Source organism: Aethalodelphis obliquidens, unplaced genomic scaffold (assembly GCF_003676395.1).
Source record: "Aethalodelphis obliquidens isolate GAN/ISIS:26980383/991018 unplaced genomic scaffold, ASM367639v1 scaffold55, whole genome shotgun sequence".
NCBI lineage: Eukaryota > Metazoa > Chordata > Mammalia > Artiodactyla > Delphinidae > Aethalodelphis > Aethalodelphis obliquidens.
This window is the reverse complement of record NW_020837999.1, coordinates 9,819,010-9,841,320: the sequence shown is the minus strand read 5'-3', so window position 1 is coordinate 9,841,320 and position 22,311 is coordinate 9,819,010. Positions and strand designations below refer to the sequence as shown.

Sequence of the window (22,311 nt, the reverse complement as noted above, 5' to 3'; positions counted from 1 at the left end):
TGAAATCAACCTCAATTTACTGTCCAAACCTTCCCCTGAAACTTGCAAGCCTTCAATATACTCCAGAGTTTTAAATTAATTATATTAGACAGATTCTGCCAGCAAAATTGTTGTCAAGGTGGAGAGACAGTTTCTTGGTGCTTTCTACTCCCCCATTTCCCCAGAATTCTCTCTGCTTCTCATTATTTTTCTCCTCCATACTTAAGTCTGGATATTTTCTTCTGATCTATTTTTCAGCTATTTCTCTCTTAAGCTGTATCAAATATCCAGTTAAACTCATCTACTGAATTTTTGAGTTCACCTGTTGCATTTTTTAGTTCTATAAATTCCACTTGATTCTTATAGTTTCAGTAGTGGAATATTATATAGTTTATTGTTAATTTTAAGTCCATGTCTGCTATGTCCAATACCCGGGACACCTATTTCTGTTGTGCATGTTTTCTCTTGGTCTTGTTTCTTAATATGTCTGGGGTTTTTTTTTGTTTCTTTGTTTTTGCGGTATGCGGGCCTGTCACTGTTGTGTTCTCTCCCGTTGCGGGGCACAGGCTCCGGACGCACAGGCCCAGCAGCCATGGCTCACGGGCCCAGCCGCTCCGCGGCATGTGGGATCTTCCCGGACCGGGGCACGAAACTGTGTCCCCTGCATCGGCAGGTGGACTCTCATCCACTGTGCCACCAGGGAAGCCCTGTTTTTCTTTTTAACTAAAATGCTGGGCATTTTATATGAAAATTATAGTGACTCTGGGTGTTATATTCCTCCAGGGAGGATTCAACCTATTTTAAAAGGCAAGAGAGAGGCACATCAGCTCAATTTAATCTAGGACTGAAGTCAGTCTTTGGTAAGGTTCAGTCTTCATCTAAGTTTCTTGCATTCTTAGGGATGTAGCTTTCTATGTTTCCTAACAGAGGGCCCGAAGTGTTCTTGTGGATTCTCCTCCTTGATATGTCATAAACTTCAATTTTGGTCTTCCTGGCCCTTTTGGGTTGCCAAAATTGCTGATCTGCTTTTTATTCACATTATGTTATACTGAGCCTTTTGCCTTGTGCAACTTAATTAGCAAACACCTTGAGGGAAAAATGGTATTACTGTTCTTATTTGTCTCAGCCTCACTTTTCTATGAAATCTCAGCTGCCCCAAACTCTAATTTGTCTTTCTCCATGGCCGTACAAATGCATAAAGCTCTGCTGAATTATCTGTTTCTTAGCAGGTACATTTTTTTCCTTTTCTTTCCTTTTCTTTTCTTTTTTAAGTCTCTTGGTCCAGTCCAAAATGTGGCAGAAAGTGGCAGACTACCCAACAATTAAGGAGGAATAGAGAAAGTTTGATTTACTTCCAAAAGCATTCTTCTCTGGAACATGATTTTCAAGTCCTGACTGCCTTGGAAGCTCTTTGATATTTGGGGTGAGGAGGATATAAATATTTCAGATTTTCTAGTTGCTCTTAGAGGGAGCATTGCTGTTCTGCTACAAGCTACTATATAATAAACAAAAGTGGAAATTTTGGACTTTTATTGAGTATTTACTATTTGCCAAGCACTCTATTAGATCCTTACTATGTTATGCTACTTTTTTTTTTCAGCAGTACCTTAGATGCTGAGACTCAGATATTGAGACTCAAAGGGACTGCATAACTTGCTCAAAGTTTTTAAGAGGCAGAATCAAGAAATATACTTCCAAGGTTTTTAAAGCTTCTACTCTTTCCATCATACTAAACTCAACATGGAATATAATAGACTATCTGGTAATGGTTACAGGTTAATGGTAGACTCCTGCTTTATGCCATTTGGTCCAAAATAACATAAAATTGGATATCTGAAATCCTGTATCATAATTTTCAGAAGGAAAGCAAGACACCCAACAGTAATGAAAATTAGAGAGATCACTAAATCTTACCCTTCAAATTTTGAAGGAAATAATTCAAACTTCTGGCTTAAAGGAGCAGAAGATGCTCAAAAGAAAAATTACAAAAAGAGGAAAAGATAAAAGGTGAGTGGCAAAAGGAAGTTTTGTTTTGTTTTTAAATCATGTATGTTGGTGAGAAGTGGTTCTGGTGTTTTAAATGCAGAGCTGGACACCAGGTTTATGAAAAGCAAAGCTGTATTTGTATAAAAGAGGTGAATGGTGACTTAACAAAGTGTTGAAGTATTAGGTTCATGATCTGCAAAGTGTTGAAACACTACATTATTTTAGACTTTAAAAAAATCAGTTTTCTAACTTCCGTTATGTAAATACTTCCTTCTTATCTGTAGTGATGAAAAGCAAGAAAAGAATGGCAGGAAAATGTGACAACTGGAGGTAATAATCACTGCAACTGGTATTATACATACACATTATCTCACAGCATCCTTTTGAGACAGGCAAGAAAAAAATGTCACTGAAATTTGTTACCACTATTTACTGTGGAGCAAAACTTGAAGTAAGGTATATCTGGATGTGTTCAACATGACAGATAAAAAATTTTTATCTAACCAAACAATAATATACCTAACCAAACAAGTGTAAATAGACAATAGAAGGTGCAACCAGCTTGGTTTTTGACCTATGAGCTAGTACTATAGGAAAAGTGGAGAACTGGGGGACAAGAAGTGAGAGACCTGTTTAGAAAATTAGAGATTTATGGAAGGACTCAGGAGAGGAAAGCAGGTGGAGAATTGGTTGTGCTTGGCTCCAGATTTATGAGAGCAGCAAGTCCAAAAACGTAATCTTAAGTGTCATGCCCACTGGGTAAGCACTAAAGTCAGCTGAAGAGCCTCATAAGTTTTAAATTGGCCAAATTTACCCAGGCCCAAGGCGTATTGTATCTATCCTGTAAGATTCCACCCCACTTTTTTTTTTTTTTTTTTTTTTTAAAGAAACTTGTTTATTTTTATTTGTTTTTTTGTTTTGTTTTTGCGGTATGCGGGCCTCTCACTGTTGTGGCCTCTCCCATTGTGGAGCACAGGCTCTGGACGCGCAGGCTCAGCGGCCATGGCTCACGGGCCCAGCCGCTCTGCGGCATGTGGGATCTTCCCGGACCGGGCACGAACCCGTGTCCCCTGCATCGGCAGGCGGACTCTCAACCACTGCGCCACCAGGGAAGCCCATCCACCCCACTTTTGCTTGGCTTAGAAACAGAGCTCTAGGGCCCCAACGTTTAGGAACTTGCAGAGGCAATAAGCCAGCCTGGGACCTCAGCTCTGGTGTCTTACATAGGGCCAAGAATCCAATGAGCATGCAGGTTCTCTAACTATCAGAGTGTGGTAAAAAAAAAAAAAAAAAAAAAAAAAAATCCACCAGGCTTGAGCATTTCCAGCACAGTATTGAAGGGTCAGCAATGGTTTCCCTGGCAGTGCTGTGTGCTGCTGTTTGCCTAGAACCACTCCCAGTTTTATGCTTCTCAGTCACATGCATTTGCCCAGGAGTTTTCTAAAATAGGAAAACAGCAAGAATTTAACATCCTATTTTTCCATGGAACTCAAAGGAATCTGTAACCAGGGCCATCTGAAGAAGGGAATTAACAGAGTAGAGGAAGGGAACTTACATTTGTTAAATGATGATTATGATAAGGCAATTTTTATGTTTTTGTTTTTTTTCTTTCTTAATCCTCCCAACAGCCATTTGTGGTTTGTCTGAATCTGCCTGGTGAGTAAGGCTTGAGTTCCTCAGGACAGAGAAGGTATGGCGTCTGCACATTCATATTTCCTCTGAGGGCGTTTGGCAAGTCATCCTGACTACTAATTGTTATTATGTTAATATAATGTGAACACACTCTAATATTATAGCTACACACTCCCACGTAATGTTGCCTATTCATTTGCTCCAGTGTTAATTAATCTTCAGTTGCAATTCGACAAGCACTTATTGACTTAGTGACAGGATTGATGCTAGTTAGATAACACAGGCAGGATTTAGTGGTTACCTGGATAAGCTGGAGGTCACGTCAAAGAGGGAGGAATTTGGGGTAACTCCTAGGTTTCCTACTGGGGAAAAAGGCGGAGCATGGGAAGATTAGGTTGAGTTCAGTTTTGGACATGCTGAGTTTAAGGTTCCTTAATGAAGTGCATGTCCATCAAGAAAATAGCTATTTTTTTTCCAGGGTTTACTGTACGGTAAGCACTGTGTTAATGGCTTGCATGCATTCTCATTTAGTTCTCATGAATATATGTGGTAGGAGCATGGTTTATCTCATTGGAAAGATGAGTAAACTGAGGCATAGGGAGGTAAGTAACTTGCCCAGTTTGCCCAAGGTGACAGTGAGTAGGTGGTAAAGCTTAAGATTTAGATATTAGACTCATTGATGAACAAGTGGTAGTTGACCCATGAAAGTATATGAGATCTTTTAGTAACGACCTGTTTACTGGAAAGGACAGTGAGGATGAGGGACAGAACTCTGGATAATATCAATATTTAAGGAGTAAGCTGATGAAAAGGAACACTCTACGAAGGCCAAGAAGAAGTGGTCATTGAAACAGAGAACCAGGAGAAGAAATTTCAAAAAGAGAGTGCTCAATACTGTCAATTAGAGCGAAGGCACTTCGCAAAGGAAAGTCTGAGAGTACTCATTGCATTTGCCAATGTGCAGGTCCCCGGTGTCTTCAGTAGCACGTGCAAAGTCAGTGTCCAGTGGTTTGAGGAGGAGACAGCTCTAAGTGAAACTGCACTAGGTCCTACGTGAATATGTTGGCCCTCCCAAACTGCAACAAAATGAACCTATTACCAGCTTGCTACCTGGAAATGTGTTTTTAGTCCTACTTCCTTTGATTACTGCAAAATGCCAAAATAATCCAATAGGGCTATTGGATGGAGGTGGGCGTGGGTAGAGAGCATTCACCCATGCACAGGAGAAATGTTCCTGAGATGCCACTTATGATAAGAAGAACCAGAACAGGGAGGGCAAAGGAGAGTTTTTCTCAAGTCTGGCATAAAATCTCCTCGGAAACACTAAAATATGAGAACCCTGAAGAATCTATCTTGCATTTTACTCTTTTCCCCTTTTTTATTGCTAATGAATATATACTAGAATGTCAACCATGAGCAGGAAAGCATTTCCACCCCTATAGCATGTTATTTGCATGAGGGTGGTATTGTCTTGTTTACATGTCATGGAACCTATGACCTGTCACACGTGATTATCATGTCAGCTTATTAACATGTCAGAGAGTACAACTCCTGGCTTACACCTCAGAGGGGAAACTGCTTAGGGTGTGTGGGGGGGGGCTAGCCAGATGAGGCAGAGTTCTGCTAGCTTCCAGTGCCAGGGAAATCCTGGACAATAATCAATACCAAACCTAACTATGAATAGGACCACACAAGGGCACATAACTGGGAACCAAACCTCCTTCCTACTTTGGTCTGATCTCTTGGCAAGTTTCCTTGCTAGTCCGAGCTTTGCTCCCACTTACTTGGGGAGGAATCTAGACACAGGAGTTATTTTTAAAAAGGACAGGGCAGAAGGAAGGGTTGGAAAGCCACTCGCAGATCCTGGAGGGATCATGAAGAAGAGGGTTCTGGTTAATTACATGATCCAGGGCTTCACATTTTAATAATCATTGATTGATGGATGGAAGTCAAAGAAAAAGCCAGGGAAAGATCTACACACGTTTAGAGATTTTGAGTTAGAAATGCTCTCCTTCTAACTTTTCCGAAACGGAAGTCACATGGTGAAAACAAAGTAGTGATTAGGTAACTAAACAGGCCACAGCATTCTCTGAGGACTTCTAAGTTCCCAGGCCAGGCCTGCCGCTTGCCTGGGAGATGAGCATGTGCTCCCGGCCACAGCTTCTCCTCCCCTGACATCTTTCTGCCAGATGGTCATTCTCTAATTCTAGAGGTGCTTGGCCCTCCTGGTTCCTGCAACCTGAGCCGAGAGAACTTTGATCCACCAATTTCCCCCTCCCTCCACCCCTCTGGCGAGCAGGGCCTGGCGCCTGGACGCAGGGAGAGGCCAGGCGTGGAGACCCTTGGCACTCTGAGAAGGAGCTCCGTGGCCCGCCTCTGTGTGCCCGAGGTACAGCGTCTGCGCTGGCTCCGAGGGTTCCGCGTCAGCCTTCTCCCGCCTGGCCAGCTGGCAGCACGAACCGACGCCTTTCACCATTTACCGGGTGAATGCGCTCCTTGCTCATGAATCTCCCTGTAGGGTTATCCGGCTGGTTTTTAATTACAGTCCAGAATCTCAACAAATTACAAATGTTTTGTGTAAACATAATAAGGGTGTGGATCCAATCCACTAGCAATTGTTAATAGAAAAAAATAAAAACTAAAAAACTCCACAAAGACCTAAACAAGAAAAAAATATCAATTCTGCAGGGTCTATGCCTCCAGGATTTGCTTTCTTGGGGACCCTCCCAGAGCGTCCTCCCAACTCACCCCGCCGCCCCAGCTCCCTGTGGTGAGAACTACGGATACCCTGGGAAGGAATGGCCTTCTGGAGCGGTGAAGAGTCCCCGGAGCCTTTTCCGCAGGATTCCAAAATAAGCATGCCGGGACTGCCAGAGGGGCCCTGCCGCCTGTCTCCAGACCCTGTCTCAAGCTGGCATCTCCCTTCCCTTGGACACCCCGGGAGTCTGCCCCCTAGTTCCAAATTCTTCTGGGCTTGGAGGACACTCTGTCAGCCCTTCTCCTGCCACGTAGTCCTCAAATGCCACCCCTGGAGGGGGACTCCGGGGCCTCAGGACTCTAGCGCAGCGCCGAGAGCTGCGCTGTGGCAGCTGGGCCAACCCCACACAGTCTGCTGGTATTTGAACTCTCACTCCGGAAGACATTTTGGGAAAATATTGTGCATAGAAATGTATAGATGTATATATGTGTACATATACACACATATATATGCATGTATATGTAATTTGGTCGACAAATGCTAAGCAAATGTGCCCAGTGTTTTTGTTGAAACCGTTAGCATCTTAGTTGGTATTGGTATAATTGGTTGATATTATTATAAGTATGACAAGTGGATGATGTAAAGGGAGCGCCCGATCCCCTTGGAAAACACAGCGGAACACAAGTGGAGACATCTGATTGTTTCCAACTGCCCGTATCTCCCCTGTCGCTACCTCTCGGTCACCAACCAGGCTGACGGCACACTCTGGACAAGGCAACTTCCTCCGAAGGGCGATCTCCCCTCATATGACTGAGATCAATGTGTCTTCAGGGGAAGCGGCAAGTCCTGGGGGTGTCAGAAGCCCCTAGTCCCTTATCCAGACCTTTGTCACAAAAGGCAGTTCGGTTGGTATCAAGGACGAAAAGAAACATTAAAATACAACTGTGTAATGAGGGTGGAGAAGGAGGGAAAGGCTAGGGCCTGCTCCATTTCTGGGAAGATCCGAAGAGGCTGACTCGGCTGCGGGGACATTCCCAGCCGTGCCTCGCGGGGCGTGGAGAGAAGGGAGAAACGGCCGGCCCCTCAGCCCTTTCACCTAAGCTCATGCAGCGGGACGCCGGCTGAAAACCTCTCTATGCGATTAAGTCACGTCCATTCCAGCCGGTGGCACTGACACATGTGCGCTCGGCTTAGGCGCGCGCAACCAACGGTTTTGGAAATCTCCGCGCAAGGCACCCGCCTGCAACGCTCCCACTCCGGCGGGCCCACCTGGGAGCTCGGCCGTCTCCCACCGGCATCCCGCTAGCCCTGCCGCGCAGCTCGCCCCAGCCCAGACGCGGACAGATGTTTACTGCTTAGAGCCCCGACCACTGGGGAGACGGAGCGACGGGCTCTGCGCACCACGCGGCGCTGGCTGGGCTCTGGGGCTCGCGGTCCGGGTGCGAGCGGGCCGCGGGGGAGGGCGAAGGGATGGAAAGAGGAGGGAGGGAGTGGGTGGGCTAATGATGAAAAAGTCTCCTCCATCCCGGCTCCTTAATTAAATGCATGGAAAGAACCGAGGCGAGCACATCTGGTTTCAATCTGCAGCCCTTTGATGGCATCAAATGTTCTTTTCCTAGATCAGGGCTGGAAGTTCTGGGCTAACTGTGGCCGTTTGGAGCCCAGAAACCATTTACACACACTCGGACCCTTCTTTCTCTCCAGTCGAGCCTCTGGGCTATAGGAGAAAAAGGGAAAAAAAAGAAAAAAAAAAAGTTTAGTAATCAAGGGAGTGAGGGAATATGTGTGTGTGTGTTTAACGAACATAAAACGCCACAAATAAACACTTAATATTTTACTTACTAGTCATATAGTAACTCATTTCTAATGAGACTATTAAAGCTGTACCAAATTCCAACAGGTCATGAAAAAATCGCTCAGCACCTCTCTGTCCTCTGTCAAGTTAGGGCTCAGCATTAGAACGACAAAGCATTATCCGTAGACTTAGATGGGGGTTCGTCCACCCCTCTCCGTCCTTCCTCCCTCCTCCACCCCCAGGGCAGCCGGACTGTACCCTGAACCTCCGCTGGAGCCTCCGCCCGCAGCTGGCTCTAGGAGTGCCCCTGCTTCCTCCGCATCTGGGCAGCGCGACCCTCTCGGCTTAGCGTCGTAGCCTGGGGAAGCGACCTTGGCCGCACCAAAGAGGTTACGAAATTGGCCAGCGTGGGGGGAAGGGGAGCAATTATGACAAACTCCTAGAGTCCTTTCTTCCAGCTAAATAAATATGTAAATTTCCTACTGCCTGGCCCCGGGATTCCTAGCGGCGCGGAAAGACTCGAATCGATTCAGTGCCTTCTAGATCTCCCCCAACCTGCCTTCAGTCCACGGAGGAAGCGTGGGAGAGCCTTCCATTATGATCACTCCTGTCATTTTATTACATTATTTAATAGGCTGCCTCTACAGGGCCAAATGCAGCCTTAATATGCTTGCTGTCTCCCTTGTTCTCAGACGCTCTTCCAGCCCCACCACCCAAAAATTGTTAGAACAGCAGGAAACGTAAAAAAAAAAAAAAAAAAAAAAGGCAGAGGGAGAAGAAAATTTGATTGAGATAGTTGTGGATTTTTTCCAACAAGTTTCCCCGCAGCTGTTATCAAAACATGCAAATGAGATTTTCCAACAGGATCTTAAACAAATCTGGAGGAGTTAATGCCGAAGCAAAATAATCAGCCCGTTTGAAGTGACTATGGGTTTCAGTTTGTCTTTTCTCCCCGTGATACTATTGCAGGGGAATGATAATTAGACCTTTACTTAAAAAATCTGAAGGGGCTCTCTCACTTTCTTTCCCCTCCCTTTTCTCCCCCTCCTCCCTCTCTCCCTCTCTTGCTCCCTCCCTCTCTCCTTCTCTCTTGCTCAGAAGTTGGCAAAGGGGGTTTTCTTAATCAGACTGTTTTTTTGGTCCGAGGGAAAGGAGGAAGAAGGAGATTGTGATGGAGAAAAGGGGTCTGTAAAACGTCAGGCACCACACAAAGGCTTTGCCACGTAATTACAGGCTCCTATTAAGTCGAGATCTGCCCTCCCAGGGGTCTCCAATTTTCTTGTATTCCCTACAAAGCCTCCTCTGCATGCCAGTTTGTGCCTTTTGAAGTGCCAGAGAGCTTCTTGATCCAACTGAGAAGGAAAAAGGAGCTCAGCAAGAAGAGGGGGAGAGGGAGAAGGGAACGGGGAAACCCACCACCACCCTCCTTCGGACTCTTGGAGCCCTTTTTTTTTTTTTTTTCCTTACGAAAAGTAAAGTGAGAATCCTGCTCTCCAATACATCTGCAAGACATCACCCTCTCCTCCTGAAACTTTAGTCACTCCTGAGAATCCACAGGAGTGCAGAGAGGGGGAACACGTTTTCTTGAAGATGTTTTAAAGCTGGAACAAGCCTTCTTCTGTTGGTGCTTGAACTCTTGCCTGGGAATAACTTTTTTAACCTTAAAAAAAAAAACCCACTTTGATTCTTCTCTCCCACCCCTTCTTCTCTGTTCTTCTGTTTGCCTAACTCCCCCGCCCTGCTGGCCTCCCCTTTCCTCTCTCCCCCTTATTATTATTTTTAGTGTGTGCGCGTGGACGCTTTTGGAGAGCTGGAAGGGATTTTTTTCTCCTGACTTGAACATAGGGTGACTTTTAATTTTATTTTTTGGTGTGGATTATCTCTTTGGACCCCGCCGGACTTGGCCTCAGGAAGGCAACCGAGGCTGTCGAAGGCTGCTGGTGCAGAACGCTCTGCTCTACACAAGGGGGTCCCCCGCCCTCCTTCCACTTTTTTTTTGTTCTTCCCCTCCTTCTCTCTCTCTCTCTCTCTCTCTCTCTCCACTCCCCCCCTCTCTTCCCCACTCTTCTCCTCTCCCCCCTCGCGCCCACAGCGTTTGGTGTTGATTCGAGCGGGAAGAGGGGGGTGGGTGGGATCGGAGGGGGAGACCATGACCTCCAGCTACGGGCACGTTCTGGAGCGGCAACCGGCGCTGGGCGGCCGCTTGGACAGCCCGGGCAACCTCGACACCCTGCAGGCGAAAAAGAACTTCTCCGTTAGTCACCTGCTAGACCTGGAGGAAGCCGGGGACATGGTGGCGGCGCAGGCGGACGAGAGCGTGGGCGAGGCCGGCCGGAGCCTACTGGAGTCGCCGGGACTCACCAGCGGCAGCGACACCCCGCAACAGGACAGTGAGTGAGGGGCGCATGCCCGCGGGGGTGTGTGTCCCGGGTCGAGGGCGGGGGTCCGGGCTGGGCGGCTGGAGCCCGCCTGGGGCCAAGGGGAGAAAGTCAGGAACCAGGAGGGGTTGGTGGCAGTGGCCGGAGGAATGGCCGGTCACAGACAGAGGGAAAGGATGAGAAAAGGAGGGCTCCGCGGAGGACGGAGCCAGGGCGGACGCTGGAGGGAGGCCCTGCGATTGGGGTCAGGGACTCTGCCCGCCGCAGACTCTCGCCGAAGCCGACTGCGCTGCCTCTTCGTCCCGAACGAGTGCGGCTGCCAGATCTTCCCGCTTGCGGGGCGACGGGGCTGGGCTGGAAAAGGGTCCCAGAGCGGTGCAAATTCGGGGAGCCCGCCCTGTTTGGGAAAGCATTGGGTTAAAGATGCTCAGTCGAGTTCGGAGGGCTTCTTCCGGGTGGCGTAAGCGGGTTGGAGGGCAGACGGGACAGAGGTGGCAGAGGGCACCGTGTAAATCGAGCTAGACCCGCGCTGCTCTGGCTGGGCACCGCGCGCGGGCTCCGAAGGCCGGGTGTGCCGGAGAGGCGGCGCCGGAGCGCCCGGCTAGAAAGCCGGATCCGCTCTCTGTCCCCGGAGCCACTCTCTGTCCCCGGCTGTTGCGGACACCTGCATAAGGGTTTGAGACCCGCGGTAGAATGAAAGGCCTGAATGACACGGGAAGACTCAGGCGAAGCAAAGGTAGTGTCCTTTAGGGGTGAAACCCGAGCTGCCGCCCCGCATGAGCCCGCACGGGAGAGATGCGCTGGGGAAGCGCGGAGCACTGTCGCATTGAAGGAGCTCTCCCTACTGGCCCCAAAATTTCCAGAAAAGTCCATGTATAATCTCCCTTCCGCAACCTACCTGATTGGTATCGTGCCCCCAAGGAAATCTCACCTCGCATTATTAGCTGTACCTCAAAAAACGTGACTCCAAGTGTATCCATACGTCCTGGAGTCTATAACAGACCTGTCACCTGGCTCATCACAGGTGACATGGGGTTGGATATTTCCTAAACAAGGTTGTTAGAGTCAGAACTTGGCTGGAAGGTTTTAAATGAGGCTGATCCCTTTCCATGCCATTATTTGCTGACTGCTGTTTCGTCTTGGAACCTGGAGCCTGTGGAACCAGGGGGTCCACTGGAATTCTGTGCTTTTCCAAAAACAGTGCCAAGGTCAGATTCTCAGAAAACAGATAGCAAAGGAAACGGGACTTAGAAACAGCTGGAAGCAAGGCCTGTGAAAAATGGTGGGAGGGCCAAGCTGAAACAGGCCGCAGGGAGAGCCCATCTCTACCGCAGGCTGCCTGCTGTTCGCCCTGCATCCTTGGTCCAGGCCTGGGCTCCCCTTATAGTTTTTTAGCCAAAAGCAAACTGGGGCCGATCCACCCTACGACGCGCAGAGGCAGAGGGTGATGGGGAGTCTGACCTGGCCTGACACTAGGGAAAAACTGGGCAACTCTGAGGAGTGAAGACCCCGTGTCCCCAAGTCCCAGATAATGCCTGGGTGCAGAGGCCTCCTTGTTGAGGTTACTGGTTTCTGGGGAGCTTTCTGGGGAGCTGCTCAGGCCCAGCACAGCCAGGCAGCATGACTCAACCACCGAAGGCGTAGGCACTTGTAGCTCAAGAAAATGCACTGCAAAATAATATTATTTGAAAACACTTTACTAGGGAATATTTAAACATACAAAGAGTAGGGCGAATAGTATTACGAATTTCCATGTGCCTATTACCCAGCTTCACTAATTCTGCAAATTCTGCCGTTTTTTTGTTTTGCCATGGCTCATTATTAATCACAACGTTTGTCACTATTCGGAGAACTGAAGGCTGGAGCCACAACAGAAAACAACGTTGTGAAGAAACTGCTGTATAGAAAATCAGGGTGCGGCAAGGGAGATCAGCCAGGGCTGCTTTGCCCCAAAAGCAAGCGGAGGGCTGTGTAAAGCAGGCCCAGGGTCAGTGGCCGCAGCAAGCCCAGGGCCCACGCAGGCCAGGGCTGGAGAGATGCTGACGGTTCCTGTCGTTTGACTTTAAGTGGACACAAAGAGAGGGGAGTTCGAGTTCATGGTGGCCTTCTAGTGGGTACAGAGCAAGACTGGGCTGAGGAGGCCAGCTGGGAAGCACCCCCAAGCTGAGGCGAGGCCACAGTGGTGGGGAGGCAGCCCAGGGATGGCTCTTTCAAGACCCAGGCCTGGCGCAGCTAAGGCTGCGTTGAGCACGTGACAACCGCGGGATGGTTGGGGACAGGCAAAGGGCAGCAGGCAGAGTTGGGGACCGTTTGTCCTGAGGGAAAGGGATGACACCTGTGGGAACCTGCCTGCTTGATACTGGAGCACATCACAGAGTTTCTAGTAGTAAGGAGGCCTAGTGGGGAGTGACCCCAGAAAGGAAACAGATTCTGGGGGAGAGGGTGTTTGAGGAAGAATGGTAGACAAACAGTTCCAGAGGGAGGTCGCAGAATGCAGAGCGAGGTGATGGGAATGAGCTGATGGACAGACACCTGGGGCTGAGAAAGTAGCCGGGAAAACACACACAACCAACCCCCCCCCCCACACACACACACACGCCAGAGGCCTTGCTTTCTGGAGATGACCAGGGCCTATCCTAACAAATAGTAGTTGCTTTTAGAAGCAATGTTTCCTCAACCTCCTTCCCCATCTCTGGGATGAGAATAAGAGGGTTTGGTAAGTTGAGTGATAGCAAGTGTCCAGGAGGACCTTTGTCCTTAGTCTTGGGCCCCAACCAGGAGATGCCAAGGAACCTGTCATGAGCTACCTAGAAGTCAGGACCAGTGGAGCCCTGCTGGGCCTCCAGTCCACTGTGGACAGTGAGGGTCAGACTGTGAATCAGAGAAGAGAGGAGTCTCCAGGCAGGGTGTTAGAGCTAGGCTGCCAGCTGCAAGACACAGAGGAGGGCACCGAGAGTCAGGCGCTTTGAGCAGCCTGCTGGGAGTCTGCTCCAGAGTGAGAAATCATAATCTCCTTTGCAGAGATGAGGAACATTTAAAAGACACCTTTTCCTCTTAGAGCTATATAGAAACAGGTCCTTCCTAAATTTTCTGTTCAGCTGAAATAAGTAAAACAGACTCTACTTACACTTGCAATGTTAGATGATTAATACTGCAAATTTTTCTGAATTACAAACTGGACCCATCTTAGCAAAGAGGAGCCACGTACTGTCCAAAGTGAAGGCTTCCCACTGATCTCCTGCACTCCACACCACAATTCTGTCCCCCCCTTTTTTATTCACTTCACTTTCCTCTCTGTTGAAGGATTTCTTTCTCCTTTTACTGATACTCCCAGCCTAGTAAATTTCTCAAACTTCTCGGTTCAAATATCTTAAGTGTTTAAAGAAACGGTTCTTTAACACGGTTAGAAATCCAGTGGCTAATGGGGGAGTGTGGAGTGAGAAGGGGGTGGTGGTAGAACAGGGGTAGTCAGGGAGAGGAAAGAGAAACAGGTCATAAAAATAGGCAGACCTACTTCTAGGAGGACGGTGCATCCCGCTGTCATTTCTTAATCTGAACTTCTGCAAACTCTTAAAAAAAAAAAAAAAAAAAGCGCCTGCCTTCCACGTTCCCAACCTCTAAATTAGTGAAACCAGATTGTCCTAATAAGACCTTTCGTTGGAAACACATGTAGTCATAAAAAGGTAGACGGAAAGTCAATTAGACACGCGTGCACACTAGCACACATTCACAAGGCTGTTGTAAGTGTGCACCGGGCGCAGCTGGACCGCGGGCCACGGCGGGATGCAAATGCAGAACAGCGGCGCGGGAAATCGATTTGTCACAAAGGGAGAGGTGTAAACGCGGCGCGAAGGAATCACCCGCCCAATGCGCCTGCCACATTCCCGGGGGCCCATCTCTGCCGACTCTTCTAGGCCAGAGAAACGCCCAGGAGAGCGGGACCGTTCTCCAGGGCGCTCCCTGCTTGGAATTCACATCGGAACATCAATTCCACTGGAGTCTCAATATTTGCAACACCTACAGCGCCAAGAAATTTTCCTATGCGGCACCACCCTGGGGCCCTGGAGCCGGTGCCGCCACTCTGAATTTGGGCCTCAGTTATCTCAATTCAGGGGAGGGAGCGAACGAAATATACCGTTTTAAGCGTAGCCTGGAATTTTTTTCTCTTTAGAGGAGGCAGTGAAATCCAGGATCAAGGGAGGTCACTGAGTCCCCAAGGTTGAATGTCAAGTCCAGAAAAGAGGTTGAGAATCCTGTTTACCTTACATGCAGAAGCAAGGGGCTTAATGGCCTCCTCTTACCGTTTCGGAGAAATTGACCGCCTAGTGACTCCCTCCCGCTTTGGAGCGAAGGGCGCTTGGAGTTTGAAGCTTCGGGGAGGGGAGCCTCTAAAGTCCGAGGCCCCGGCTGCCAATACTCCCTGGGGCTCCAGATCCCCCAGGTCTAGAAGACAGTGAGTCACTGGCTCCACCGTTCACTTCACTGAGGAGGCCCTGCCCAAGACTCCGGAGCGCCTTTCCCGCACCTTGGGCGTCGCGCAAACCTGCATTTTTGCTCGGCGACCTTAACCTTCCCCGGGCAAGCTCAGGTCAGAGCGTAGGGGCGTCAGACGGGGAGCAGTAGGTCACTCGGGTCCCTGCAGTTCCTTCGTCTTCCCAGGGGCGTCATTTTAGATTTTACAACACGAGTAAATAAATCATCTCCAAACCAACAAGATGTCACCCCCCTCCAGCCCCCTGCGAAAAAACCCCAGCAATTTCAGAGCCAAGGAGATCTTCCTATTCCACTGGCTCAGATCAGCTCAGATCCGAATTTTGAAGCCGCTCTGGTCAGCAGACACCTCCGGGAACCTTTTTCAGTTTTAAATAACATCTATAGATTTTCAACGATGAGGATCCCTAGACCCATTTGAATTTTCTTTTAAAAGATGTGTTTCTTTTACAGTTCCTCTCCCATATCCTGTTTACCTGCTCCCTCCTTCAGCAGGGCCGACAGTCAAATCAGACCTCCACCTCCTGGAGAACCCCTCTCCTTCGCGGGGGCGCCAGGGACGCGGGTACGAGGAAGTTGAAAATCCGTGCGCGCCTGTGCGTGCGCGGCGAACCCCGCGTTCCTCTCGCTCCTGGCGGTGCGGACTTTCAATGGCTCTGAGAATATATATTTATTTTTTACCCGTTAGGAAAGATGGAGTCAGCAAAAGCCATAAGAAGTACAATTTTTAGGAATCGGGGGAGTGTATTTGTAGAAAAGGATATAAGGCTTCCTTTTTTCTTTTTTTCTTTTGTCCCCCTGAGGGTGGATAAGGGGCCAACTCCCTGTTGCCACTTCGTGTCCAAACATTTACAGAACTACCTGTGATTGCGCGCCATTGTAATCCGATTGGAAGCTCTTTGTCGAATTCTGGGTTTTAATTTGAAGCGGGGCGAATGCCACTCATAGTTTTGGTACACTTTTAACTCCCTGTTCGACAACTCAAAGAAGATGCATATGTCAACAGCATTATTATTTATCCACAAGAATTTGGATTCTTGTAAAATCCAATAGTTTGGTGAGCAGGCTAACAACACTCAGTTAAAAACCAACCACCTCAAAAAGTAATAATAATATCAACAAACTGCCACGAACTCCTTTTCTCGAAATGCTGTTTGTTATTAAATCAGTAAATGCGGAGAAACATTGCTGAGACGTCTGAGGAGGGACAGTCATCGGTGTTTCAGGGTCAGTGGGTTTGTTTTCCAAACACACGTACGTTTTTGAGTAAGGAACCTCCACCGTGGTCTGGATATTAGTAGATTCTTGGCATTGTCATTTGTCTAATTTAGTGAGGCAGCCTCAGGGAAGTAGTCGTACAGAGAATTATGGCCTATCAATTTTAGGTTTAAGACAAAAAAGAAAAATCACTACATTTCACTTGTCCTGGAAGCACTTTTCTTGGTGAAAAAAATATCTGGGAAGCCGATTACAGGGGCAAGCCACTTTAGGGGAGGGGAGGGGAACAAAGGCACAAATGGTGGAGGGTTAGGGAAATTTTATGAAAGAAAATAAAGAAAACACGTCAGAACAAATCAATCACAAACACAAGTGACTTCTCAGAAGAGTCTGAGTACTACTAGAATCAAGGATTCTGCTGTTCCCGGAGTTCTCAAATACAGGAATTTATATAGGTCTGAGTTAGGACCAGAACGCAGTTCTCGGGCACTGGATAGCCTAGTCGCTTTGCTGCACCCCGTAATGAGGGAGCTCTAATTCCCAAGAACTTTGGTCCTCATTTTTGCCATTATTGATTTCCCCAGACTCAGCTCCAAATGAGGAATGCATTTGAAAAATGTGTATTAATTTGAATCCCCAAGGCCCGAGTTATGAGAAAGAACAAGGACAGGTCCTCTGGTTCCTATTTTGTCTGCTTTCAAGGAGTTATTTGCAAGCGATTGGAAATGCTCTTAACTGCCGCATGAGGAGAGACTACACCGAAACTCTCTTGCAGGAATGGCGGTCGCACCCGGCCAGAACCACAGGCTCTCTTCGACGCTCATCTATTTGGAGGAAGAGGGGCGGAAGACGTGGGGCGAGGGAGAATTAATTCAGTAATTCAGTGAAGAATTTTAACTTGTAAAATAAAGACACAGTATCTTAGATTTTAACGTTCTCCATCTCTGCCGGCCGGGACGAAGATGCGAAAACCGCCACCCCACCTCCGCCCTTTTCCTCCCAGTTCCAGGGGCACTGGGGCGCAGCGCTCGGCGAGGTGGAACGCACTCGCGAGCCTTACCAGACGCGCCACTCCTTGCTCTCTCTTGCCGAAAGGGGGCGCATTCCTCCCAGGTCGGGGCTGGAACTTAACCCCGGCCTTCAAAAACCCTTGGACTCCCGCAGGAGAGAGAGATGTGCTGGAAGACCCCTCTACACAAGTAGCAAAAGATGGGAAATATCAATAGCGTGAAGTCACTGCGGGGCCTGCGTAAATATATGCTACACATAAGTTTTAACGGAAACATGGTAACAGCTGGTAGGCTTTGTGCCTTCCTCTACTTTGAAACGAGGGTGGTCAGTATTCCAGGGTTAGCAGGAAGGGACAGGAGAAGAGTGGGACTAGATGACCCTGGATAGGTGGGTGCTAGGGCTGATGCCTCGGTTCCAGTGGGAAGGAGAATGTTTGTCCTTGTGGAGGTGGGTGAGACATTTCTGTAGATGAACTCCAAGTATTTAAAGAAAGAGGGGCAGTTCTGAGAGACGGAGAGCTGGCAGTAGTAGTGAGATGCTGCAAAACTGCCACAGAAACCCTCAGTACCTGAAGTCCTTGGATAGGGCAGAACATTGGCCACCTTAGAGTTAGGCCCTAGGGTTAGGGTAAGCCTCTTCCCCTCAAAGGAAGAACAGTAGCTGCCCCCGCCGTCTTTTATGTGCCTGCAGCTTGGGCACTCACAACCATTTCCAACCCCTGAATCTGACTCCTGGCCTCCACTGGTCCTCCCTTTTTGGGCAAGAGTTTCAAGAGACTTACAGGACAGATGAGGATACACCCTTGTACAACTTGGGATCTTCTACTTCTCTCTTGGTCTGTTTCTCACCCTGACATTGGAGGGTCAACAGGATAAGGCAATGCTGGGAACAACAAACTGACAGAAGGAATATTTTGTCTTCGTAGCTTCGATGGTAGTTTATACACACCTTCCAAGATAATCTTGAGCTTGGGCGTTCACTAGAAACAGAAGCATGAGGCCAGAACTGGAAGGGAAATTGCTTTCCCTCAAACGTTTGTCTGAGAGAACATTCACCCCATTCACTTAATTTCTCATCATCAGTATGTCATTATATTTTAAAGGACCTCACAGTGCTGGAAGGTGGTGTAGTTATAAATAAGCATAAACACAGATGGGTACTCTTCCAGAACTCTGAATATACATGCGGAGGCCAAATCTATTCAAAGACGATTGAGATACACAACTTAAAGGCCAAGGGGCTCAACTCAATCAATTTTTGAGCCAGGATATGCTAAGTTCAATCAGCTTGACTATGGGCAAAGTGAAAGGCCTAGCCAGCACTTCAGATATATACAGAGAACATGTTTTCTCAAGTTTCCGTTGTATTTATCCACACAAATTCATGGTAGTCTGCAAAGGTCTTGGTAGAATTGGCTTTGGTCTGTTGAGTGATAGGGAGTCAGTGCCCCGGCCTCCTGAGCTTGTCCACCATCCTTTTCTTCTTTGCATTCATTCCCTGTGCCCCAACTGGCTGTCCAAGATCTGTCTGCTGTGGAGAAAACTGATGTTAGAGGCCACAGAAGCCTCTTAAATGCTGTTCTAGAATCCTCAGAAAAGGAGAGGGCTTTTGAGCAAAATATGTAATGTACTAGGTATTTTCATGTATTTGTCCTTTCTGATGATTCATTTTGTAATAGCCAGTTAGAGACTTCTTGGGGATTGAGGTTCGGGAAACTGGTTACTATTCTGCTTCTTTTCCAAGTAACTCATAAATATATGAAGTTGAAAGTTCTAGTGGGAACAGGCATTGAATCTAAATCTTTATACCTGGACATTGACATACATCACCATTAATCCAAACTGGGAGGTGACACTAAATAACTATGTACATTGTGACTTTTCCGTCCATTTTCTACCAGTGCTACTTCCCTAAATACTGGTCTGGATTACAGCAGTCACATACCACTGGGACAGGTGCCAGACTGTTGTCTGTGCTCAGTAAATGCTTATTAAGTGATAGAATGAGCTCCCTAAGTTTAGTGGATCCCCTTTCTAACCTAGCATAAGTACTAGGCCCCCTCCCCTCCTCTTCCCACTCTAAACCCTTTGCCTTGGAGATCTCCTCTAGGCTCACCATTTTAGTAATCATCTATATACTAATGACCCCCAGCATATAGCTTCAAGGCCCCCCCCTTGGAGCTGCAGATCTATATATGCATCTACCTATTGGACATTTCCATTTGAACAGCACAAAATGCTTCAACCTCAAAAACCACCTAAACATGGCACTAATGAGCTCCTTTTCTCAGTCTGATCCTCTCATAACTTTTTCTATTTTCCTGTATCAAAACATGTGGGTGCAACACTCAGAAACTTCAGACTCATCCTTGACTCCTTCCTTTATGCCTCTGTCCAATCCAACTCCAAATCCCAACAATTTTACCTTCTAAAATCACTTGAATTCATCTCCTTTTTAAATCTTTACAATACCTCACCTGCACTGCTAAGCCAGCCTCCTAACTAAATGGGTCTGTCTGCATCCATGCTTGTCCTCCTCTATGTGTACATGATGGCAGAGTGGATATAATAGATCTTCAAAGAATATTGGTTGCATGAATGAATGAATGCTAGTGCATTTTTTACAAATATATTTTTTAAAAAATCATGGCTCTCCTCTTCTTTAGAATTCACAATTGCTTTTCATTCTTTTCTATCTGAAGACCAAATTTTTGTCCTGTTCTTTTTTTAAAATCACTCTTTACTATATATATATATATATATATATATTTTTTTTTTTTTTTTTTTCTTCGGTACGCGGGCCTCTCACTGTTGTGGCCTCTCCCATTGCGGAGCACAGGCTCCGGACGCGCCGGCTCAGCGGCCATGGCTCACGGGCCCAGCCGCTCCGCGGCATGTGGGATCTTCCCGGACCGGGGCACGAACCCGCGTCCCCTGCATCGGCAGGCTGACTCTCAACCACTGCGCCACCAGGGAAGCCCTACAATCTATATTTTTATCTCTGCCCCAGCAACCTGCTCATTCACACACAAATGCTGATTCGAACCATTCCCCTGCTTTTCCCTAGTATGCCAGTTAAGCTAGTACGTGTGCTCTAGTCTCTTTTCTGCTTCTTTGATTTTGATCTGAAATGTCCTTGCTCCATGCCTCTTTTTACAAACCTACCCATGCTACCTTTCAAGGTTCTGCTTCCATCACCTCCTTGTGATATCTTCTTTGTCTGCTTCTTTTAGACCAAGCAAATCCCTTTTCTCAATGCTTACTGTAGAAATAATCAGTTCCTCTACAAGTACTGTTTAATTCTTTTCTAAATAGTTTAAATTGTTAGTTTACCTTGAGAATTTTCTTAAGATTAGAGACTTTTTTGGGCAGGGTTTATTCCACAGTTGTAGTAAGCAAATAAATCAAATAGATAATTTTAGGGAGGTATTGTATGATTCTTCTGTTTATGCAATCTCTAATGCAAGTAACTTTTAAAATATGAGTAATACCAAAGTGCAATACATGCTTATTTTAGAGAATGTATTATTTTGCATTAAAAAGTTTAAATGGGAAAGTCAACTAAATTTCACCACCCTTAGGTAGACACAGGTAACAGTTAGATGTTAAAGTATTTCTTTTTTATTTTTTACACAATGTTTGTATTAATATTCTTTTTTTAATATAAATTTATTTATTTTTATTTTTGGCTGCGTTGGGTCTTCTTTGCTGTGCACGGGCTTTCTCTAGTTGAGGCGAGCGGGGGCTACTCTTCGTTGCAGTGTGCAGGCTTCTCATTGAGGTGGCTTCTCTTGTGGAGCGTGGGCTTCAGTAGTTGTGATACATGGGCTCAGTAGTTGTGGCTCGCGGGCTCTAGAGCGCAAACTCAGTAGTTGTGGCACACGGACTTAGTTGCTCTGCGGCATTTGGGATCTTCCCGGACCAGGGTTCGTACCTGTGTCCCCTACATTGGTAGGCAGATTCTTAACCACTGTGCCACCAGGCAAACCCATGTACAACATTCTTGATGGCTGATTTTTCTTAATTTTTCAAAGACTGTGTTTCCCCCAAATTAAGAAAACACACACATGTTGAACCCACTTGCTCTCGTCAGAAAAGTTAAACAAACGCACAAACAACAAACAAAAGTTCTCCAAGAATGATGAGAGCTGTGACATCACAGTTATTTCCCAGCGTTCTCAAGTTCCAGTGGGTACATTTCCAGCAGTAAAGACCTTCAGAGTAAACAGTTTCTTTTTCTTTTCTGCTTGTTCTAGCTGGGAACCTTCCCTAGACATGAGCACATGTCTCCTTTTGAAATTGGAAAAGCCTGCATAATACCTAAAGGACATTCCAAGACCACAGTTGGAGAGCTACTGCTCAAAAAAAATCATTTTTACATGATTTAGTAAGAAAAGTGCCACAAAGCAAGTTGGGAAGAAAATATCTTAAGGGACTGAAATTTTTCTATTATTGTAGATCCCTGGATCTTGAATTTTCTTTTATTAAATATTTTAAGACGCATACATGCTTTTGTAGAAAAAAGAGGAGGAAAATGATATATATTTCTCTGTACCCTGTAGAATGATGATCAGGTTGGATAGCAACATATTCCAGGACACGGTAGTGTTTTTTGGCAGAAGAAGAAGCACTTAGAAAAATCAAAGACAATGCATTTATCCAGATATGAAAGTCTGCAGTCCCCCAGCCCTTATTTAAAGTGATAATTGCAGAGAAAATATAAATTGTTATTATGAAGTCTATGTAAAAATCATTCCCAGGCAAAATGATGTTGAAACATTTGCCTGATGAATGCAAATATTTTCTTTAGGGAAAGTATTAACAAATGATATAACATCATGCAGAACAAAATTTTAAAATTATAAATTAGATATAGCTAATAATTAATCTTTCTCTTTCTCATGAAAAAGGGGGAACAGGGAGAGTAGTCATCATTTTTGAGGATTAAAAATCACTCTTCCCCAATAAAAGTTTCTGCAGTTTCCCACATTGCCTAGTTTTAAAGGAGAAAAGAAGGAGAACCACCCAGAGAGCTCTTTGCCTATAACCAGATGTGCTGTTCAGCTGCTCTAATCCTCAAGTTCGAGGGAAGAACACAGGATGAATCCTTAACACATTTAAGAA

At 46.7% G+C, this 22,311-nt stretch overlaps 1 protein-coding gene and 1 long non-coding RNA gene across 3 annotated transcripts in view; one reads left to right on the top strand and one right to left on the bottom strand.

The window, feature by feature from the left end:
* Window positions 1–6,112: 6,112 nt before the first annotated feature.
* On the bottom strand, window positions 6,113–9,059 carry LOC113609220 (uncharacterized). The gene is made up of 2 exons (XR_003428562.1): window positions 8,349–9,059; window positions 6,113–8,012 (listed from the first exon to the last, which is right to left on the bottom strand). It is a non-coding gene; the product is annotated as an uncharacterized LOC113609220 (long non-coding RNA).
* Window positions 9,060–9,220: 161 nt separating this feature from the next.
* PRRX1 (paired related homeobox 1) overlaps window positions 9,221–22,311 on the top strand; it is a 74,343-nt gene continuing 61,252 nt past the window's right edge. The window contains exon 1 of one of the 2 annotated variants that reach the window (XM_027086344.1): window positions 9,221–10,480. In XM_027086344.1, coding sequence (XP_026942145.1) covers window positions 10,240–10,480 — 241 coding nt within the window. In that variant the 5' untranslated portion in view covers window positions 9,221–10,239. The remainder of the gene's footprint in view (window positions 10,481–22,311) is intronic. The other variant, XM_027086343.1, reaches the window with a different exon arrangement.